This window comes from Saccostrea echinata, unplaced genomic scaffold (genome assembly GCF_033153115.1).
Source record: "Saccostrea echinata isolate AGI-Se365-2 ecotype Australia unplaced genomic scaffold, CSIRO_AGI_Sech_v1 ptg000029l, whole genome shotgun sequence".
In the NCBI taxonomy this organism is placed as follows: domain Eukaryota; kingdom Metazoa; phylum Mollusca; class Bivalvia; order Ostreida; family Ostreidae; genus Saccostrea; species Saccostrea echinata.
Genome location: NW_026889778.1, coordinates 13,236,376 through 13,258,580, shown reverse-complemented (window position 1 = coordinate 13,258,580; position 22,205 = coordinate 13,236,376). Strand labels below are relative to the sequence as shown.

At 34.3% G+C, this 22,205-nt stretch overlaps 2 protein-coding genes across 2 annotated transcripts in view; one reads left to right on the top strand and one right to left on the bottom strand.

Moving 5' to 3' along the window:
- LOC133195621 (uncharacterized) overlaps nt 1–22,205 on the bottom strand; it is a 238,631-nt gene that overhangs the window by 166,395 nt on the left and 50,031 nt on the right. The window lies entirely within an intron of this gene.
- Nucleotides 263–2,635, top strand: LOC133194519 (heat shock 70 kDa protein 12A-like). Its single transcript, XM_061330460.1, has 4 exons — nt 263–577; nt 684–907; nt 1,126–1,278; nt 1,915–2,635. The coding sequence occupies exons 1-4, from the start codon at nt 263–265 to the stop codon at nt 2,594–2,596; spliced, it is 1,374 nt and encodes a 457-aa protein (XP_061186444.1). The 3' UTR covers nt 2,597–2,635.

The following is a 22,205-nucleotide window of genomic DNA, read 5'->3' as shown; positions in this document are numbered from 1 at the left end:
TTATAGTTTGTTAAACATTATGCCATATTTAAAGTTTTTATAGAAAATAGCATCATTTTTTGTTTATAAAGAAGACTTTATTTAAGTATATTAATCACATTTAACACTTTTTTCAACAAAGAGCTTAAAATGCTCATTCCATCATAATCTAAAGTTAATCATTCTCAGCGAAGAATGTTTTCCCGTTTACATTCAGGAATGAAAGAAAACGATTTACTAGTAACCTTTTTTTCAGATGTATACATAAAAGTATCAAGATATCATGGCGACGGCTAAACAGGACGACTATCTTTTGGTGGCAGCAATAGACTTCGGCACAACATATTCTGGATATGCCTTTTCAACAAGGAACGATTTCACAAGAGATCCTACAAAGGCATATCTAAAGCAGTGGGTGGACCCTTCGAGTACAATGATGTACAACAAGACGTCAACATGCATTCTTTTCACCAAAGAAAAGAAATTTAGCAAATTTGGCTTTGAGGCTGAAGCAAAATACCTTGATCTGATTATTGACGATGAATATAGAGACTGGTATTTTTTCAAAAGATTTAAGATGTCACTTTACACATTAAAGGTATTTTTTCAACCAAGACTTTCAATTAGAATGATGGTTTCATATTGAGAGAAATATTAGATTTTAACCAAACTCATGTAACTATTTATTTACTTTATTCATCTAGTCCAGCGATCAAAACCTGGTTATTGAGGATGAAACTGGAAAATCCATGCCAGCTTTGACAGTCTTTTCTGAGTCAATTAAATATCTGAAGGATTCTTTAGTAGATGAGTGCCAGAAGCGGCACACAAGTCTTAAATTAAACGAAATCAAATGGATTGTTACGGTGCCTGCTATTTGGTCAGACCCGGCCAAAACCTTAATGCGTTCTGCGGCAATTACGGTATCGTTTATTCAAACTATGAGTTTTTGAAATAACTAGTAATATTATGAATACGTACAATTAATGTGCATTGATCTATCATTCAAATATTTCTGTTAAAAGAAATGTATTTTTTCTTATGTACATGTATATTAGAAAACCTATCAAATAATTTACTTATTTATTTACTTATTTAGTTGATAATACAGTGCATGTAAGTATAATACTATATGTTCTTGGTGTTGATTGACTCAGAAATGCTTACCATAGCTCTGGAACCAGAAGCCGCAGCATTGTTTGTGAAACATTTACCTGTGGAGAAGAAAATTGATGGCAAAGAGGGAGAAAGTTTTCAAACATTTGCTCCTGGATCAAAATATATTGTTGTGGACGCGGGGGTAATATTGTATTATTGAACAATCAATAAACATAAATGAAAATTGACGAAGGAGATAACATTGTTTGAGTCATGTGGTAATTTATTTTAAAAGTAGTTTATTAAATTAAAATTACTATGAAATTATTTGGTTTCAATCACAATTAAATTACTTTTTCTTGGATAGTTATTGCTTAAATAACAATTATTTTTTTTAAAAATATCATTTGTTTTGTAGTTTTTATAATAAGAAATTGTTTCCTTTTATTAACTTTTTTTGTAATTTATGAACTATGGATGATTCTGTGGTAATGTCATAAAGTTAATTATATACATTGTATAGTATAACGTCATGTCTCGTTTTGAAAGAGCACAATTTCTCATTTCTGACAGCTACTGCGATTCAGGTTTTCAATTTTTTCATTCATTCATTTACATTAGAAAAAATCTATCTCTCCATTTATTTATCTTCAAATGACATTTATACGAGTATTAAAAAAGTTTATTCACACCCATAAAATAATTTACCTTCATATCCATACCCAGATGAAATTTCGAGCTTCATATGAAGACTAGAATAAAAATAAAATAACAAGGTTAGAATACAATGTTCACAATATTGTATAAAATATGATATTATATCATTACATACTTTGTAGGAGGGACGATTGACATAACCGCTCATGAAGTGCTTGAGGATGGCACTGTAAAAGAACTTCTGAAGGCCACTGGTGGAAACTGGGGAGGCGTCGCTGTTGACGAAAGCTACATGAAGTTGATAAAGTGCCTCATTGGTGATGAAGTCACGAAAAAAATTGAAAAAGATCCACCAAGCATTTTCTTTGAAATATGCAGAGATTTCGAAATCGCCAAACGCACAATAAAACCCGACTCGGACATGAAATTTACTGCGAGGATCCCATCAGGACTTGCCGAAGAATATGCAAATGTCAATGTTGGAAAAAGCATGAAAACTCTAAAATCTGTTCAAATAAAAAGTAATCATGTGGTAGAAGTTTCATTTACAGGTGACAAAATAAGATTGGCGTCAAAAAATGCAGAAGAATTTTTCGCTGATTCCATATATAAGATATCCGAACATCTTTCAGAATTATTCAAACACGAATCAGGGAGAGAGATAACCACAATAATTTTGGTCGGTGGATATGCCGAATCTCCTGTCCTTATCAATGCAATTAAAGCGGAATTCTCTCACATGCGTATTATCATACCACAAGAAGCAGCCTGGTCTGTATTGCGTGGAGCAGTCATCTTTGGACATGACCCCCGTATCATCAAGCAGCGAAGAAGCAAGTTTTCCTATGGTATTAAAGTATGAGAAAATTTTAACCCTACCAAACACGATGAAAAATATAAATACGAAGACGGTGGGAGGGTACGGTGCAAAAACCTTTTTAATAAGCTAGTAGAGATCGACGAACTGGTGACCGTGGGTGAATACCAAAAGGAAAACAAATTCAATATTCATCAAGTTAGAAGTCAGGGAAACCTTTCTCTTTATTCCAGTACATCAAAGAATCCAATGTACGTTGATGAAACTGGGTGTTCGTTTATTGGCAACATCTTATCTCCAGGTCATGAATTTCTTCTACATAACACTATTCACGTAAGAATGTGCTTTGGGGAAACAGAGATAGAATTAAAAGCGTATCAGCCAAAGAGTCAGATAACGGCTACTTTTTATTTGGGACAATAAACCGATTTTAAATTATGTTTCAGTGAAATTTCTTTCAATTTTGTCAAAAATTTTTAATTAAAAACTTGATAGTTTAAAGTTTTGAATAGGTCAAGGAAAGTCCGTATTTGGATTCTTCGACACCAGAATACTGATGATTATTGAATACTGGTGAGTACTGTGATTATTGATCTTGCAAATCACATGCTCTTTAAACCGCCACGTTTGGCGGAAGAAAATACCGCTCAAACAACGCATTTGTTCCTTTAACTTCAATATACCAACAAGGGAATTAACGCAGTTAATATAAGTGATATTCTGCTGGTGGACTGTTGATACAAGCTTGAAAATACGGATATATGTATATTTAATTGCTGTGGTAAAATTAAGAAATTTATTTCAAAATAAAGGATTATCTCCTTTATGCATAGCTCTGATCCTTTGACGTATTTGATTCCAGTCTTTGGAATCCCTTTTTTTCAGTCTTTCAAAGTTTTTTAAATTTAAATATTTTGGATTTCCAACGTTTCGGCGTCAGCATCACTGAAGAGACAATTTGTCGAAATGCGCATCTGGTGCATCAGAATTGGTACCGTATAAGATTCATATTATGACCCCTGGGTCGAGACCTCTGCAGGCTATTTTTTTTATTCATATGAAGCAGGAGTTATTCAGAAATTTCTACACGAGAAGAAGAAACATTGCTGTGGAATTCAACTATACATTTAGATATATCGACGACGTATTATCAATTAGCAATAGTTACTTCAATTCATATGTCGACTCGATATATTTCAATGAGCTCGAAACAAAAAATACCACAGAGTCTAACACATCTGTTTCATATTTGGATATTTTACTAGGAAGTCATCATTTCGTAAGTTTTATAGTCAATGCAATGACCTTGTCAGCAAATACAACCAATCATTAAGTTAATGCTGACTGACGTTTTTCATACTAATTGTTAGGCCATTATTTACACACTGAATTGTCGACGGATTTTTCCGTTATTTTCCGATCATGACACGGAGCACACGGAGGGTGTGACCGTCGGCATGGGATGCTCACTCCTCCATGACACCTGATCCCACTTCTGATGTTTTAGAGGTCCGTGTTTGCTCTTCTTCCAATTTGTACTGTTTAAATGGACTTGATTATTGTTCGTTATCTCCATATGTCATAGTACATATTTCAATTATACTGTATTAGACTTCATGAAAGAAACTATTATTGTTGCGGCTTAACGGTTATGATATTGTAGGGTTATTATTTATGTAACTTTTTATTCGAAAGAACTCATGTCTATTTAAATGTAATTAAGCGACACTGCCTGCTAGCGAAAATTTAATTATCGCGTACATTTGAAGTAGTAAAGATTTTATTAAACAATGACCAAATTTTCTGAAAATTATGTCTCGATTATATATACCAAATGGTCATCCCGCAAAAATAAGGAATCGCGAGAACTTCTTGATCTACAGTACAAAATCTACATTATGTATGTTATTTCATGTATTTTATATCAAATAGCATAATTAAAGACCTATAGAACTCTTTGATAGGTTCACCACATATAAGAAGTGCAGGGTAAACTTTTTAGGTGAAATAAGGTTATATATTTCAGACGTATTTTCCAGTTATCGTATTTAACATCTAAAATCATCATTAATAAAAATGTAACCAAAATCTCATTTGATTTTCCCCAATAATTCATGAGTTATTGAAACTCATATGACGGTACCCCCGAAAGGTGAAAAATGAGAAGTCTCATTATCTCACATGTCTCCCTCGCGCATCTATCACAGCCTTGATTCTCCTACGCATGGAGTTCATCAGTGTGTTTATCCTTCTAATAGGGATATTTTTCAGCCCTTCCGAGAAGGCAGCCCATAGTTGATTGAGTCCAGCTTGGACATTTTAAACCCTATCGTCCACGTAGTCCCACAGACGTTTGATGCGAAAAAGATGTACTTGACAGAGACCAGTGAAGTGGATAAATGTGATTGTTTGCGAGAAACTCTTGACAAACCATGGTAGCATTGGGAGGGGGTTAACATGCCCAAAAATAGGCAAAAGAAGCACGCATGCGCGAGTTAGAGGAACACTTAGGTAAAGTTGACGAGCTCACAAACCAAAATCGCGCTATCGATTTCCTTCAGTTTTGGGGTGAATGTAACGATTATGATAGCTTGCTGTATTAATAGCAGTTTTGGGGTAATGTGATGGTGATTATACAAGTGGCAGGATGAATAGCCCGATCTTGACGTGGCGCTGTTACGCGTCAACGTCATCATCACGGTTGGTTGGAAACCTTTCTACGCCCTCTCTTAAGACGAGTAAGACGTTCTATTGTGGAAAAATTCACAACAAACTGCACAGAAACCTGTCGTTGCCTTTGTCCTTTCTTAGGCTATGTAATAGCCAGACCCCATGGTACTTCCGTCAACCGTACCTTGATTTAAAGAAATGCAAATCGACTGTTATTATCGAACGTCATCCCGCAAACTAAGGAATCGCGATAATTTCTTGATCTACAGTACAAAATCTACATATGTGTGTTATTTCATGTATTTTATATCAAATAGCATAATTAAAGACCTATAGAACTCTTTGATAGGAATTAATATTTTCTGATCATAGCAGTAAGACTGGAACTTTCCGGGCATTTAGGCTTGCTTTATAGTAGCCACTGATGACACATATTTCAATATGTATGTGAAATGACATTTTCAAATAATTCTGCATCCATTAGTCATATAATTGTTTAATTATATCACAAATGTATAAAAATTAATGTCCTGGACGCCACTTTTGGCAATCAATGGCATAATTTGTTTAATCTCTGGATATTGCATCAAAACTGTTTAAAATAGTAGTTACAGTAACTAATGATACTATTTTGTTTTAATTATTTATGCATTTGTCATTATTTTTTGCTTTATTATATATGTATCGTTTGAAAACTTTATATCATTTTTGGCTACTATAACATTACTTTTTTCTCTAACTTCAAACACATGCACTACGGTAATTTTATCTCACAAAAATATAAAACCTTAGCTAATAGATTACAAGTAACATATTGCCGCCAACTTGATTTTTTTAATTTGTGGACATTGGTGGCAGATTTATTTATTGTTGCCAACATGCAATATAAGCAGAGATATCTGGCACAAAACGTTGTCGGACTGGAATAAGGAATTTAAATTAATGACGAGTACTTCTTTTATTCCTGTATGATGGATGACCTTGCAATTTAGTCAACTGTAAAAAAAAAACTAGTATTAATTGTAACGGGGACCGTTACAGATGTTCCCCAAACGCTCCCCAACTTCCTTTTGGTGTCTTATTCCCTGTAAGCTTCATTAAAGAAGGCAATCAAGATATAGGTTTTTTTACGCATTATACGCGCGCGCACGGGCATGCATGTACAAAATGACCATGTCAACTTGTCTACACTTTTAATACATCTTTATATTCAAATTTCATCAAAAGATAAAAAAAATCGGCTATATGAAGTATATCTGTTATTTTACGCATTGCAAGCGCGCGCACGTGCATGCATGTCCATGATGACCGTGTCATCTTGTCTACATTATTAATATATCCTTATATTCTGAGTATCAAAGTATTTCATCAAAAGATATGAAAGTTATGGCTATATCAAGTATATTGGTCATTCTACTCATTGCACGCGCACGCACGTGCATGCAAGTGCATGCATGTGTGCGCTGATCATGTCATCTTGTGTACACTTCTAATATATATTTATATTCTGAGATTCAAAACAATTCATCAAAAAAAGTACAAGTTAAGTCTATATCATTTGTATTGGTTATTTCAATCATTGCGCATGCGCACACGTGCATTCATGTGTATTCTGACATGTCATCTTGTCTACACTATTAATATATCATGATATCCTGAGTATCAAAGCATTTCATCAAAAGATATGAAAGTTATGGCTATATCAAGTATATTTGTCATTTTACTCATTGCACGCGCACGCACGTGCATGCACGTGCGCGCAAAATGACCTTCCTTCCGCAAATCTACATAACATTCCTATTCACCCTAAAAAGGTTTCACCTCAATCGGATGTGTAGTTTCGGAGATCACTCACGGACAAAAAAGTACCCAGGAAGAAAAATAATAATAACTAGAAACTCATTGCGAGCAATGAGAGGTCTTCCGTCCGATTCTGAAAATAAAAACGAAAATTCAAGCTGAAAAAGTGATAAAAGAAATTGAGACACTCTGGAGATTGAACCCTCGTCGTCAGAGTGAAAATCCAACGTGCTAACCATTAACCATTCACTTTTTTGCATCACTTCCTGTCACCACCGGAAGTAACGGCGACACACGATTTTCATACGATGCAAATAAACTGATGACGGACTATCAGTCCTGAAATTTTCAGACTTCAGTCGTTTATTGTTGCCGAGCAATTGTGAGAAGAAATTCTAATTTTGAGGACAGGAAAACACGCGACCGGAAGTGAATCTTATAAAAAAAAATCTCCAACGTGTCTCCAGACATTTGCAATATCTACAACATGTATTTAAACATTTCAATTCCTTTTCTATAAGCGATATTTATGAGAAAGTTAAATATCGAAATAACGTATTTTATCTCCTAAAACCGGAAGTTGACGTTTTTTTTTCCGGAGGAGTCTAACATATTTCAAAACAGCGAAAGAGATGCAATAAGGTGATGCAAGTTTTAATTTAAACAAGAAAAGTTGAATTTTTGGATTTCTTTGATCACTTCCTGTGACGACCGGAAGTGACGGCTGACAGTTTAACCCAAAGGATTTTGCCTACTCTTCAAGGACTATTACTCATATAAGTTTGTTGTCTTAATCTCTTACCGTTTCTGAGATCTCGCTCAGATGTTTTCTCATTTTGAGGACAGAAAAACACGCGACCGGAAGTGAATTTTGCAAAGATATTGGACGTAACTCTAGACATTTGCAATCTGAATAACATATCTAAAAATCATTTCAAATACTTTACCTATAAAAGATATTTATGGGAAAGTAAAATACTCAAATTTTGTAGTTTTTCTCTTATAACCGGAAGTTGTCGTTTTTGTTTCCGGTGGGACCAACATATTTCGAAACTGCGAAAGAGTTGCAATAATGTGATGCAAGATTTGATTAAAAAAAGAAAAGTTGAAATTTTCGATTTCTTTGAACACTTCCGGTGACGACCGGAAGTACTGACGACGAAAACCAAAGTAATTTCGAACATCTAGAAGTCATGGTCTATCATCTCTAACAAGTCTCCAGTTCATATCTTTAGCCGTTTCTTAGATCCTTCGAGGACAAAATTTCATTTTAAAATCAGGAAATTGCCCATAACTTGGCACTGGAACCGAATTTACCAAAAAACGGAATTTTATATAAAATTCATATAAAGACCTTTTATCCCTGAAAATTTCAAAGAAATTCATTGAATAGTTTTCGAGAAATCGCGTGCACAAAATTTTGTCTAAAAAAAAAAGAATAATAATAATAATAAGAAACAATAGAATCACTATAAGGTCTTCCGTGGAGACGGAAGACCTTAACTAAATGCGTTTCTTGTTGCTAGGGCAACAAGTGGTCTTCCGACCGAACTTTTCTCCAGATCGCTGTGCTACCTCACTTCATTTAATACTTTATTGAAGGTATTTTTTGTTCGCGTTTATGTAACACAGTCTTTCAACATAGATCATGATTATTAAAGGATTTCTGTAGAATCTCTGTTAAAAAAGCTTTAAAAAATAAGCAAAAACTATCATACATGTCTTCACAGAGAAAAATATCATTTACAACTGAAAAAAGAGAGAAACAATCTCCCGCCCCAGCAGGATTCGAACCCGCAACAATACGAGAAAGTTTGGATCGGTCATATGAAAGATATGGAGATAACGAACAGTATTCAAGCTCAAAAGTCCATTAAACAATACAAAATAGGAGCAGAGCAAACACGGACCTCCAAACATCAGAGGTGGGATCAGGTGCCATGGAGGAGTGAGCATCCCCTGCCGACCGGTCACACCTGCCGTGTGCTCCTTGTCATGATTGGGAAATCACGGAAAAATCCGTCGACCATTCAGTGTGTAAATAATGGCCTAACAATTAGTATGAAAAACGTTAGTCAGCATTTGACTCAATGATAAACTGTATTTGCTGACAAGGCCATTGTATCGACCATAGAACTTACGAAATGATGACTTTAAAACGAGACAGCTGATATTCTTGTTTCATCAACTTATTTGTTAATAATTTACCTCGTTTTAGAAATTATACATACGTAGAGCATGCTCTTGCGTATCGAATCAACTGAGAGATATATACCCCGTATGCAGGTGATGAAGGCATATTGCTGCATAAGTAAGGGAAGTTGACGATTGAAAAGTTAAAGTCATCACGTTTACCATAAAGCTTGGTTGTTAGATTACCATTAACATCTTTTTCAAGTAAAATATCCAAATATGAAACAGATGTGTCAGACTCTGTGGTATCTTTTATCTCAAGTTCACCAGGACATATCGTATCGACATAAGAATGGAAATAGCCATTGTTAATTGACAATACGTCGTCGATATATCTAAATGTCGAGTTGAAGACCACAGCAAGTGTTTTCTTCTTTTCACGTACAAGATTTTGGACAAATTCTGCTTCATATGAATACAAAAAAAGGTCTGCTAATAACGGGGCGCAATTGGTACCCATGGGAATTCCAATAGATTGTTGGAAGACCTGGTCTCCAAAAACCACATAGATATTGTCAATCAGAAACTCAAGCATCTTTTTAATGTCAACTTCAGAGTACTTGTGTGTACAATCAGAATGTTTTTTAACAAAATAATTTTGCAAATGACCGATGACAAGGTAAGTATATTTACGAGTTCCATTTTTATTGAAAAAGCAGCTGTCAATGATATCAAAAAGCCTGGACTTTAATTTATCGTGGGGAATGGTTGTGTATAAAGTTGAAAAGTCGTAAGTTTTAAAGCTGTTGATTTTGGTAAAATCTTGTGATTTCAAATTTTCCAAAAGTTCCTTGGAATTTTTAAGTATCCACATCTGATTTACACCACTTCTCGAATATATTGTTGCACAGTACTCTTGAAGTTTCTCCTTCACCACTGTTAATTTCTTAGTGAGGAGTAAAGATAGAGGCTTGGTTGAACATATACTGGAACCCGCTATGTATCTTTGTTTGTAAGGATTTTTATGAAGTTTCGGAATCCAATATAAATATGGTAATTCGAATTCATTTTGGTTGTTTGGAATATTAAAAATATTCAAAACTGACATATGATTTTGAAGAAGTTCTTCCTTAGAAAGGGAACTATGAGTATAAGTTGGATTACCACTTGTAGAATTAAATCCAAGTTCCTCTAAAATACATTTAATATAATGAGTCTTACAAACAAAGACAATATTGTTACCTGCTTTGTCAGCAGGGACCAGTACGTACTGATAATGTAATCTATCTTTGTATTACATATCTTTGCAACAAATGCATCAATCAAAATGATAAAAACATACTTAGAACTCTTAGAAGACTCTCGATTAACCCTGTAAATCCCAGAGAAAAATATTGAAAAACAAAAAAGTTACAAATTTAACATTTTTTAATTCACTTCCGTTTGCGACCGGAAGTACGAACGATGGAAAATAATGGTCGATCAACATATCTACATTTGATGCTCTATCACCTCTGCAAGTTTCATATTCATATCTTATCATATATATCGAAAGACCTTAATAATAACAAGTAAACTAATTGTTCAGAGAAGAATTAGAGGCCTTTCCACCTTTTTAAGTGTTTTCGTGTCGTTTAGGCCGAAAAAAAGAAAAATGCCAAAAAAAAAAGCAAAAAAATCCAAAAAAAAAAAAAAAAAAAAAATCCTCCTCCAGCTGGGATCGAACTCAAAACCCTTGGTTTGAAAGGCAGGTGCTCTAACCACTGCGCTACACATTCCGATAAAATTGAGCAAGTTAATTGTTTAAGACTATAGAATAAATACAAGCGTATTTTTAGAATCGGTAGGGGAAGAAAGAAGTTCCGTAAAAGGAAATAGTTCCTGAACTTGCAAGCAGTATATAAAATAACAAGGGACGGGTGTGCGTGAGAAAACGTTAACACTGTTCCCTAATGAAAATGTATTAATGGACTGTAGCCCGATTCATCGATATTGTGAGCATGCTGAATTTTTTGAAAATAGCTTTGTTGTAAGCTTAAAAGATCGGGTTCGGATTTTAACATTTCTGACTGAATATCCTGAAATAAATAGGAAACATTTAAATAAGCATTTCTTTGGGTTAAATTAAATATATGTAGCACAAATTAAACTCCCAACATGCATTTTTAGAAGGGAAACACGACAATGAAAGCGAGAATTGTTTTTAATATACCGAAAATCGCTATTTCTGGAAACTGATTAATTCTAAATAAAAATCAAATAAATTCCAAATGTAAAAGAAAGAGAGAATGCTTGGTATTAAAATGTCGTATCATATCAGGAAAATCGAATGCTACTAACGACATCTGAAGAAATAGCCGATAAAAGGTTTAGATCATTTCTTCGTTCACCTGCACTTTAATTTCAAACACAACAGAACTTGTAGTTTTTGCCGTGAAACTTCATGACTTCTATAAACTTATAAGACTCATCGTAAAACTCTCAAGAAAGTTTCTCTGAGGTCTATACTACAAATGTACCAAATATGTTGTCGATCCGAGGTCTGGTTTGAATTTTACAGAAATATTCTACGTTGTTGTTGATGTGATTTTTTTTAAGAAGGGGGGGGGGAATGAATTATTTATTTTATGCCTCTTTTAAACTAAGAATTGTAACTACTTTCACATCTTTAAGCCTGATTGTGACCTTTGGGTCAAGATCAAAGGTCAAGATCAAAGGTCAAGGCCATTTCAAAAAAAAAAAAAAAAAAAAAAAACCAAAACAAAACAAGGAAATCTTTACTTTCTATGTTTTTACCTGATACTGGAGCTGGATGCATGTCCTTACTTTTCATTTGACCCAATGTCAAGGCCAAAGGTCAAGGTCAAAGTTCAAGGTCATTTGGTGAATTGCTATATTTCACACATATATAAGGAATTTCTTATGTTTTTAAATGACTTTGACCTTGACCTATATTTCAAGGTCAAAGTCAAACATGCCGATGCAGTTGGTCCCATGTCTCTAGGATACACCGTTTTAAAAAAGGTTCATTAAATGTAAGCAGCATAAACTTTCAGGGGCAGTAACTCATACAAGGGACCAAAGAATGCTTTTGCAATGATAGAATGAAGAGAGTATTAAATGAGTCGAAGACACTGCTGAAGGCTTGGAATCTCTACGTTTTACGGTTTCGGAGGAGTAGCGATAACAAGGTTTTATTGCAAAAGGGGTGACAACTTTTGAATGGGTCAAGCTTTGGGGACAAGAATGAAATCTTAAAATAGTTTTAGAAGGACATATCATAGATGCAAAGATATTCAGTATATGTCGAAAGGTTTTCTACAGAATCTCTGACAAAAAAGCTTTTAAAAATCAGCAAAAACTACCATACATGTTTTTAAAGAGAGAGAAGTCATTACCAACTGAAAAAAAGAGAAAAACAAAGAAAAAAAAATTAACTACCTCCAGCAGGATTCGAACCCCAGAGAGTGGGACAAAGTTTGGATCAGTCATATCTTTGCAATAAATGCACGCATCAAAATATTGAATACATATTTAGAATTCTTGTAAAACACTTTATAAACCCTGTAAATCCTAAAGAAAAATATTGAAAAACAAAAAAGTTGAAAAATTGGATTTTTTGAATTCACTTCCGTTTGCGACCGGAAGTGCCGACGACGAAAAATAAAGGTCGTTCCCCATATTGGAATTTGATGTTCTATTTATTCATTGAGTTTCAATTTCATATCTTTAGACGTTGTCGAGAAAAATTCTGGACAAAGTGCCATTTAAAAAATACAAATTTCCCCAAAAATCGCGAACGGAAGTGATTTTTGAAAAGATGAAAAACACGTCTGGAGATATTTGCATGATGCATCTTCTGCGAAAAAATCTCTGAAATCTGCTCACTCACAGCTGAGATATCGCCATAACTATGAAAAAAAGAATAATAATAATAATAATAATAATAATAATAATAATAATAGAAAACAGACGGAAAACAATAAGGTCTTCCGAAGGAAGTCGGAAGACCTTAATAATAGAAAACAGACGGAAAACAATAAGGTCTTCCGAAGGAAGTCGGAAGACCTTAACTAGAGCAAAGCTCGTTGCAAAGCAACGAGTAGGTCTTCCGTCGATTCTCAGTATCCCTGCTAGAAAGATGGGTAAAGGAAGATAAACCATGCGTTAAAAAGAAGGCCTCTAAACCAAAAATGATGTTGATCCGTATTTAGTATATCATTCAGATTGAAATCTAGGCTGAGTTTCGTAAAATAAAGCAATTTAAGACTACTTCCGGTTTGACCTGAAGTGATGTTAATCGACAGAAAATTAGGTCGGAAGTCTTGGTTGAAGTTAATCATTTGATTTCATGTAATACCTAAAAAAAATAAGTCATTTCTGGCTACTTTCGGTTGAACCGGAAGTGGTCGAAAGTGACGTTACTTGATCGGAAATACGGTCAGATGTCCTCTGTGATATGTATAATTCAATTTCATGCCAGTATCTGTGAAAATAAACAATTTTTGACTACTTCCTGTTTGGCCGGAAGTGACGTCATTGGACGTCTTTTGACGGTCTCACTAGCTCCTACTTGTCATTTTAGACAACTTTGCTTCTTTGATGTATTACAAATTCTCAATACTTTTTGAGATATTAAGAGAAAACTTTCGGCCCCTCTGGACCCCTTATTTTAGGGGCCAGCCCCTTTTCAATGATATTGTTGGAAAGATCTTGTAATTCTGCACATCTTTTGTTTTATATGTTTTAACAAAATGTTTACAGGTAAAGAGATATTGTTGAAAACGTGTTAGAAATTTGGAAATTCTCGATATGCTATTTTTCGGACCATAGCGAGCGTCGGCGTGCAGTACTACCGGTGAAAATGAAATACGTTTGTCACATCTACATATATTACCCTATCGTCGCTGAAAATTCCAAGTTTCTATTCTGAGCCATTTTTGAGAAAACTCGCGGACAAACTTACCCTCTAAAATTCACGAAAATGCGGAAATCTCCAAACCTGAAGTGACGTCATCAAAACAAAAAAAGATATATCTAGATCTTTTGATGCTCTATCAGACCTGATAGTTTCATGAAAATCGAGCGAGCGCAAAATCGGTAAGAAAAAGAATAATAAAAACTGTGGAAAAGAAACCTAAGAATAACAAGAAGGTCTTCCGCTGAAGACGGAAGACCTTAACTAGTGCTAATTGTAACGGGAACCGTTACAGATGTTCCCCAAACGGCTCCCCAATCCCTTTTGATGCCCCATTCCCTACAAGCTTCAATAAATTAGACAATACTTTTGTAATATAGATGGACACTTTATTTTTAAGGGTATTTCATTGGAAAACTACTCCGATATAGCCATATGGGTATTAGCCAATCAAATTTCAGCGCACATGCTTGCACATGTTTTCTACATTTTTCACATTAATTTTCTTATAGTGTCTCACAATACATACATTTGTGTTAAATATTAAGGAATTTCATTGAAAAATAGGAGAGATGTAACCCTTTAAGTATTAGCCAATCAGAATTCAGCGTACGCGCATGCATGGCCTTGCATTCAATTTTGATAGTATCATAATGTAGGAGCTCTATGTGCCTATCCATGTCATAAATTTCATCCTGTTTTGTTGAAAACCAAGGGAATTAGATATTTAAAGTTTCAACCAATCAGATTGCAGCACACCTGCATGCGCATGTTTTCAAGAAATTTCCTATATAACATGTTGTAGCACCTTAAAATATATACTTATATTCTAAATTTCAAAGTATTTTGTGAAAAAACAAGGAAATTATTGAGATTTTTGTATCAGCCAATCAGAGAAGAGCGCACGTGCATGCGCGTGAGTTCACGCTAATTTGACCTTGTAATCTTGTCTAGACTACTAATATATCTTTATATTTTGAGTTTCAAAGCAATTCATCAAGAAATATAAAAGTTACGCCTTCATCAAGAATATCAGTCATTTCACTCATTGCACGTGCGCGCACGTGCATGCATGTGCGCGCAAAATGACCTTCGTTCCGAACACCTACACAACATGCCTATTAACCCTAAAAAGGTTTCATGTCAATCGGATGATTGGTTCTATGAGAACACTCTCGGACAAAAAAGTACCGGAGAAGAAAGTAGAAAAAAAGAATAATAACTAGAAACTCATTGCGAGCAATGAGAGGTCTTCCGTCCGATTTTGAAAGTAAAAATGTAAATTCAAGCTGAAAAGGTGATAGAAGAAATTCAGACACTTTGGAGATTTAACCCTGGTTGTCAAGGTGAAAATCCAACGTGCTAACCATTAACCATTCACTTTTTTGCATCACTTCCTGTCACGACCAGAAGTAACGGCGATACAAGATTTCCTCGCGATTCAAATAAACTGATGAATGACTATCAGTTCTGAAAGTTTTAGACTTCAGTCGTTTACTGTTGCCGAGCAATTTCTAATTGTGAGGACAGGTAAACACGCGACCGGAAGTGAATTTTATAAAAAATCTCTGACGTTTTTCTATACATTTGCAGTATCTACAAAATGCATAAAAACATTTCAAGTACTTTATCGATAAGCAATATTTATGAGAAGGTTAAATATCGAAGTAACGTAGCTTATCACCTAAAACCGGAAGTTGACGTTTTTGTTTCCGGTGGAATCTAACATGTTTCAAAACAGCGAAAGAGATGCAATAAAGTGATGCAAACTTTAATTTAAAAAAGAAAAGTTAAAATTTTTGATTTCTTTGATCACTTCCTGTGACGACCGGAAGTTACGACGGACGCGTTTACCAAAATGGTTTTGCCTACTCTTCAAGGTCTGCTACTCATAAGAATTTGGTGTTTTAATCTTTTACCTGTTTTTGAGATCTCGCTCAGACAATTTTTCATTTTGAGGACAGAAAAACACGCGATTGGAAGTGAATTTCTGAAAGATATTTAAGTTTACTCTAGACCTTTGCAGTCTGAATAACATATTTAAAATTCATTTCCAATACGTTATCTATAAAGAATATTTATAGGAAAGTAAAATACTCAAACTTTGTAGTTTTTCTCTTATAACCGGAAGTTGTCGTTTTTGTTTCCGGTGGGACCAACATCTTTCGAATCTGCGAAAAAGATGCAATAAAGTGAGGCAATCTTTAAATAAAAAAGAAAAGTTGAAATTTTCGATTTCTTTAATCACTTCCTGTGACGACCGGAAGTGACGGTTGACGCTCTGAACCCAAATGGTTTTTGCTACATCTTAAGGTCTGTTACTCATATAAGTCTGGTGTCTTAATCTCTTACCGTTTCCGAGATCTTGCTCAGACAACTTCTCATTTTGAGGACAGAAAAACACGCGACCGGAAGTGAATTTTTGAAAGATATTTGAGGTTACTCTAGATATTATCTGTCTGAATAACATGTTTAAAATTAATTCCAAATACTTTATCTACAATAGATATTAATGGGAAAGAAAAATACTCAAATTATGTCGTTTTTCTCTTATAACCGGAAGTTGACGTTTTTGTTTCCGGTGGGACCAACATATTTCAGAACTACAAAAGAGATGCAATAAAATGATGTAAGAATTGATTTAAAAAAGGAAAGTTGAAATTTAACGATTTCTTTGATCACTTCCGTAAGCGACCGGAAGTGCCGACGACAGACGAAAAGGTGCCCTCTCCAATCTAAAAGTCAAGTTCTATCATCTCTAACAAGTCTCCAGTTAATATCTTAAGCCATTCTCGAGAACACTCGCGGACAAAATTGCATTTTAAAATCAGAAAATTGTCCATAAATTGGCACTGGAACCGAGTTTACCAAAAAACGGAATTTTATATAAAATTCATATAAAGACCTTTTATCCCTGAAAATTTCAAGGAAATTCATTGAATAGTTTTCGAGAAATCGCGTGCACAAAATTTTGTCTAAAAAAAAAAAGAATAATAATAATAATAACTAGAAACTCATTACTAGTAATGAGAAGGTCTTCCGTTATACTACTTCCTGTTTGCATGAACATGTCTTTTCCAACGTCGGTATAAGCCTAAAACTGATGTAGAAACAAAATAACTTAAAAAAAATACTTTTTGCTTCATTTCCTGTCACGACCGGAAGTAATGACGACAGACGATTTTTACACGATGCAAATGAACTGATGACTGACTATAAGTCCTGAAAGTTTTAGACTTCAGTCTTTTACTCTTACCGAGCAATTGTGAAAACACATTCTAATTTTGGGGACAGGAAAACACACGACCGGAAGTGAATTGAACAAAAATCTCTGAATTTTCTCATGACATTTTTTAGTATCTACAGCATATGTATAAAAAAAAATTTCAAATACTTATCTGTAAGTGATATTTATGAGAAAGCTAAACATCGAAATAACGTAGTTTATCTCAATAAACCGGAAGTTTACAGTTTCTGTTTCCGGTGGAATCTAACATATTTCAGAACACGAAAGAGATGCAACAAAGTGATGCAAGCTTTAATTTTATGAAGAAAAGTTGAAATTTTCGATTTTTTGATCACTTCCTGTGACGACCGGAAGTGACGGCTTACGCGTCTAACCCTATGTGTTTTGCCTACTCCTCAAGGTCTATTACTCATTTAAGTTTGGTGTCTTAATCTCATGCCGTTTCCGAGATCTCGCTCAGATAACTTTTCATTTTGAGGACAGGAAAAACACGCGACCGGAAGTGAATTTTACTAAGATTTTTGACGTTACCCTAGACATTTGCAGTCTGAATAACATATCTAGAAATCTTTTCAAATACTTTATCTATAAAAGATATTTAAGGGAAAGTAAAATACTCAAATTATGTAGTTTTCCTCTTATAACCGGAAGTTGTCGTTTTTGTTTCCGGTGGGACTGACATATTTCGAAACTACACATGAGATGCAATAATGTGATGCAAAAAAAAATTCAAAAAAGAAAAGTTGAAATTTTCGATTTCTTTGATCACTTCCTGTGACGACCGGAAGTGACGGCTGACACGCTTAACCCAAATGGGCTCGCCTACTCCTCATGATCTATTACTCGTATAAGTTTGGTGTCTTAATCTCTTACTGTTTCAGAGATCTCACTCGGAAAAAATATTTTTGAAAAAAACAAAAATCGGACGACCGGAAGTGAATTTTGAAAAAATGAAAAAAACGCCTCGGGGTATTTTCATTCTCTATCAACCCTGAAAATTTCAGGAAAATCCATCCTGTCATCTCTGAGAAATCCTGCCGACAAAAAAAAGGGGAAAAAATAATAATAATGATAATAACTAGAAACTCATTACTAGTAATGAGAAGGTCTTCCGTTATACTACTTCCTGTTTGCATAAACATGTCTTTTCCAACGTCGGTATAAGCCTAAAACTGATGTAGAAACAAAATAACTTAAAAAATTACTTTTTTCTTCATTTCCTGTCACGACCGGAAGTAATGACGACAGACGATTTTTACACGATGCAAATGAACTGATGACTGACTATAAGTCCTGAAAGTTTTAGACTTCAGTCTTTTACTCTTACCGAGCAATTGTGAGAACACATTCTAATTTTGGGACAGGAAAACACACGACCGGAAGTGAATTGAATAAAAATTTCTGAATTTTCTCATGACATTTGTAGTATCTACAGCATATGTAAAGAAAAAACATTTCAGATACTTATCTTTAAGTGATATTTATGAGAAAGCTAAACATCGAAATAACGTAGTTTATCTCTTTAAACCGGAAGTTTGCAGTTTTTGTTTCCGGTGGAATCTAACATATTTCAAAACACGAAAGAGATGCAACAAAGTGATGCAAGTTTTAATTTTATAAAGAAAAGTTGAAATTTTCGATTTTTTGATCACTTCCTGTGACGACCGGAAGTGACGGCTGACGCGTCTAACCCTATGTGTTTTGCCTACTCTTCAAGGTCTATTACTTATTTAAGTTTGGTGTCTTAATCTCATGCCGTTTCCGAGATCTCGCTGAGATAACTTTTCATTTTGAGGACAGGAAAAACACGCGACCGGAAGTGAATTTTACTAAGATTTTTGACGTTACTCTAGACATCTGCAGTCTGAATAACATATCTAAAAATCTTTTCAAATACTTTATCTACAAAAGATATTTAAGGGAAAGTAAATTACTCAAATTATGTAGTTTTCCTCTTCTAACCGGAAGTTGTCGTTTTTGTTTCCGGTGGGACTGACATATTTCGAAACTACACATAAGATGCAATAATGTGATGCAAAAAAAAATTCAAAAAAGAAAATTTGAAATTTTCGATTTCTTTGATCACTTCCTGTGACGACCGGAAGTGACGGCTGACACGCTTAACCCAAATGGGCTCGCCTACTCCTCATGATCTATTACTCGTATAAGTTTGGTGTCTTAATCTCTTACCGTTTCTGAGATCTCACTCGGAAAAAATATTTTTGAAAAAAACGGAAATCGGACATATCTGACGACCGGAAGTGAATTTTGACAAAATGAAAAAAAACGCCTCGGGGTATTTTCATTCTCTATCAACCCTGAAAATTTCAGGAAAATCCATCCAGTCATCTCTGAGAAATCCTGCCGACAAAAAAAGGGGAAAATAATAATAATAATAATAATAATAATAATAATAATAATAATAATAAACAGTACAATCACTATAAGGTCTTCCGTCTGGAACGGAAGACCTTAACTAGAAACTCATTACTAGTAATGAGAAGGTCTTCCGTTATACTACTTCCTGTTTGCATAAACATGTCTTTTCCAACGTCGGTATAAGCCTAAAACTGATGTAGAAACAAAATAACTTAAAAAAATTACTTTTTTCTTCATTTCCTGTCACGACCGGAAGTAATGACGACAGACGATTTTTACACGATGCAAATGAACTGATGACTGACTATAAGTCCTGAAAGTTTTAGACTTCAGTCTTTTACTCTTACCGAGCAATTGTGAGAACACATTCTAATTTTGGGGACAGGAAAACACACGACCGGAAGTGAATTGAATAAAAATCTCTGAATTTTCTCATGACATTTGTAGTATCTACAGCATATGTATAAAAAAAACATTTCAAATACTTATCTTTAAGTGATATTTATGAGAAAGCTAAACATCGAAATAACGTAGTTTATCCCTTTAAACCGGAAGTTTACAGTTTTTGTTTCCAGTGGAATCTAACATATTTCAAAACACGAAAGAGATGCAACAAAGTGATGCAAGTTATAATTTTATAAAGAAAAGTTGAAATTTTCGATTTTTTGATCACTTCCTGTGACGACCGGAAGTGACGGCTGACGCGTCTAACCCTATGTGTTTTGCCTACTCCTCAAGGTCTATTACTCATTTAAGTTTGGTGTCTTAATCTCATGCCGTTTCCGAGATCTCGCTGAGATAACTTTTCATTTTGAGGACAGGAAAAACACGCGACCGGAAGTGAATTTTACTAAGATTTTTGACGTTACTCTAGACATTTGCAGTCTGAATAACATATCTAGAAATCTTTTCAAATACTTTATCTACAAAAGATATTTAAGGGAAAGTAAAATACTCAAATTATGTAGTTTTCCTCTTCTAACCGGAAGTTGTCGTTTTTGTTTCCAGTGGGACTGACATATTTCGAAACTACACATGAAATGCAATAATGTGATGCAAAAAAAAATTCAAAAAAGAAAAGTTGAAATTTTCGATTTCTTTGATCACTTCCTGTGACGACCGGAAGTGACGGCTGACACGCTTAACCCAAATGGGCTCGCCTACTCCTCATGATCTATTACTCGTATAAGTTTGGTGTCTTAATCTCTTACCGTTTCTGAGATCTCACTCGGAAAAAATATTTTTGAAAAAAACGGAAATCGGACATATCTGACGACCGGAAGTGAATTTTGAAAAAATGAAAAAACGCCTCGGGGTATTTTCATTCTCTATCAACCCTGAAAATTTCAGGAAAATCCGTCCAGTCATCTCTGAGAAATCCTGCCGACAAAAAAAGGGGAAAAAAATAATAATAATAATAATAATAAACAGTACAATCACTATAAGGTCTTCCATCTGGAACGGAAGACCTTAATAATAATAAGAAACAATAGAATCACTATAAGGTCTTCCGTGGAGACGGAAGACCTTAATAATAATAAGAAGAAGAAGAAACAGAGTAAAAACAATATGTTCCCAAACTTCGTTTGGGGAACATAATAATAATAATAAGAAGAAGAAACAGAGTAAAAACAATATGTTCCCAAACTTCGTTTGGGGAACTTAATTAACAAGGTGCAGGGAAGAAAAAACTCAGTTTTACAGGTTACAAGTAATTAGTTGAAACACAATCATCACCATAAAAAAATCAATTTTGACATTCATAGCTTTTCGATCCTTCTACAAGGAGACGCAAAAGAAATCAAATACATTGCATTAAAAACTATCATGGTCTTGTCAAGAATTCTAAAAAAAAATTATACTTCTTAGTACATATTATCTTTTTTCTGAAGTTGTTAATGTTTATAATTAGAAATCATTCATTTGGTTTAAATCCATTTTGAGATCTGTAGAAAAGAAATTAGATAAATGAGATGAATCTTTAACTGTATTTTCAATTTATCTGCATACCCATTTTGAGAGAAGGGGGAGAGGTTGAATGTACATGCCCTTTTACGACAAACCCAGAATTTCTTTTGAGGGAAAACTGAATATGATTCGTGTATTCATGCATGTATTAACACTTGGCGAGTTACCTTCTATATGTACAAATGATACCTCCTCCTAAAAAGGCTGAATAAAAACAATTCTGAGAATTCCGGATAGATTAATAAAGACGTATATCTTAAAAGGTCCTAAATACAGGGAACATCGATCTTTCAACTGGCAACAGAATTTCTATTATGATTTCTGTTGAAGATTATGCCAGACGTTGGGCTAAATTTGAAAGAAAAGACCTGACCACTCTGTCAGTATGGATTAAGTGTTTTTGAATATATATTGAAGAACCGTGATAGAAGTTTAAAAGGCAATATGCAAACCATTTACTCTTCCGTTTTCACTATATCGGAGATGATTAAAAAATTAGAAAAAAAAATTCATGAACAATATGCTATGGTTTCAGCAGA

Bases quoted from the DNA above. Each gene is read 5' to 3' on its own strand.
- LOC133194519 (XM_061330460.1), top strand. From the start codon at position 263: ATGGCGACGGCTAAACAGGACGACTATCTTTTGGTGGCAGCAATAGAC. The intron at 908-1,125 runs GTTTATTCAAAC...GTTCTTGGTGTT, and splicing joins TCTGCGGCAATTACGGTATC to GATTGACTCAGAAATGCTTA. The intron at 1,279-1,914 runs GGTAATATTGTA...TACATACTTTGT, and splicing joins TATATTGTTGTGGACGCGGG to AGGAGGGACGATTGACATAA.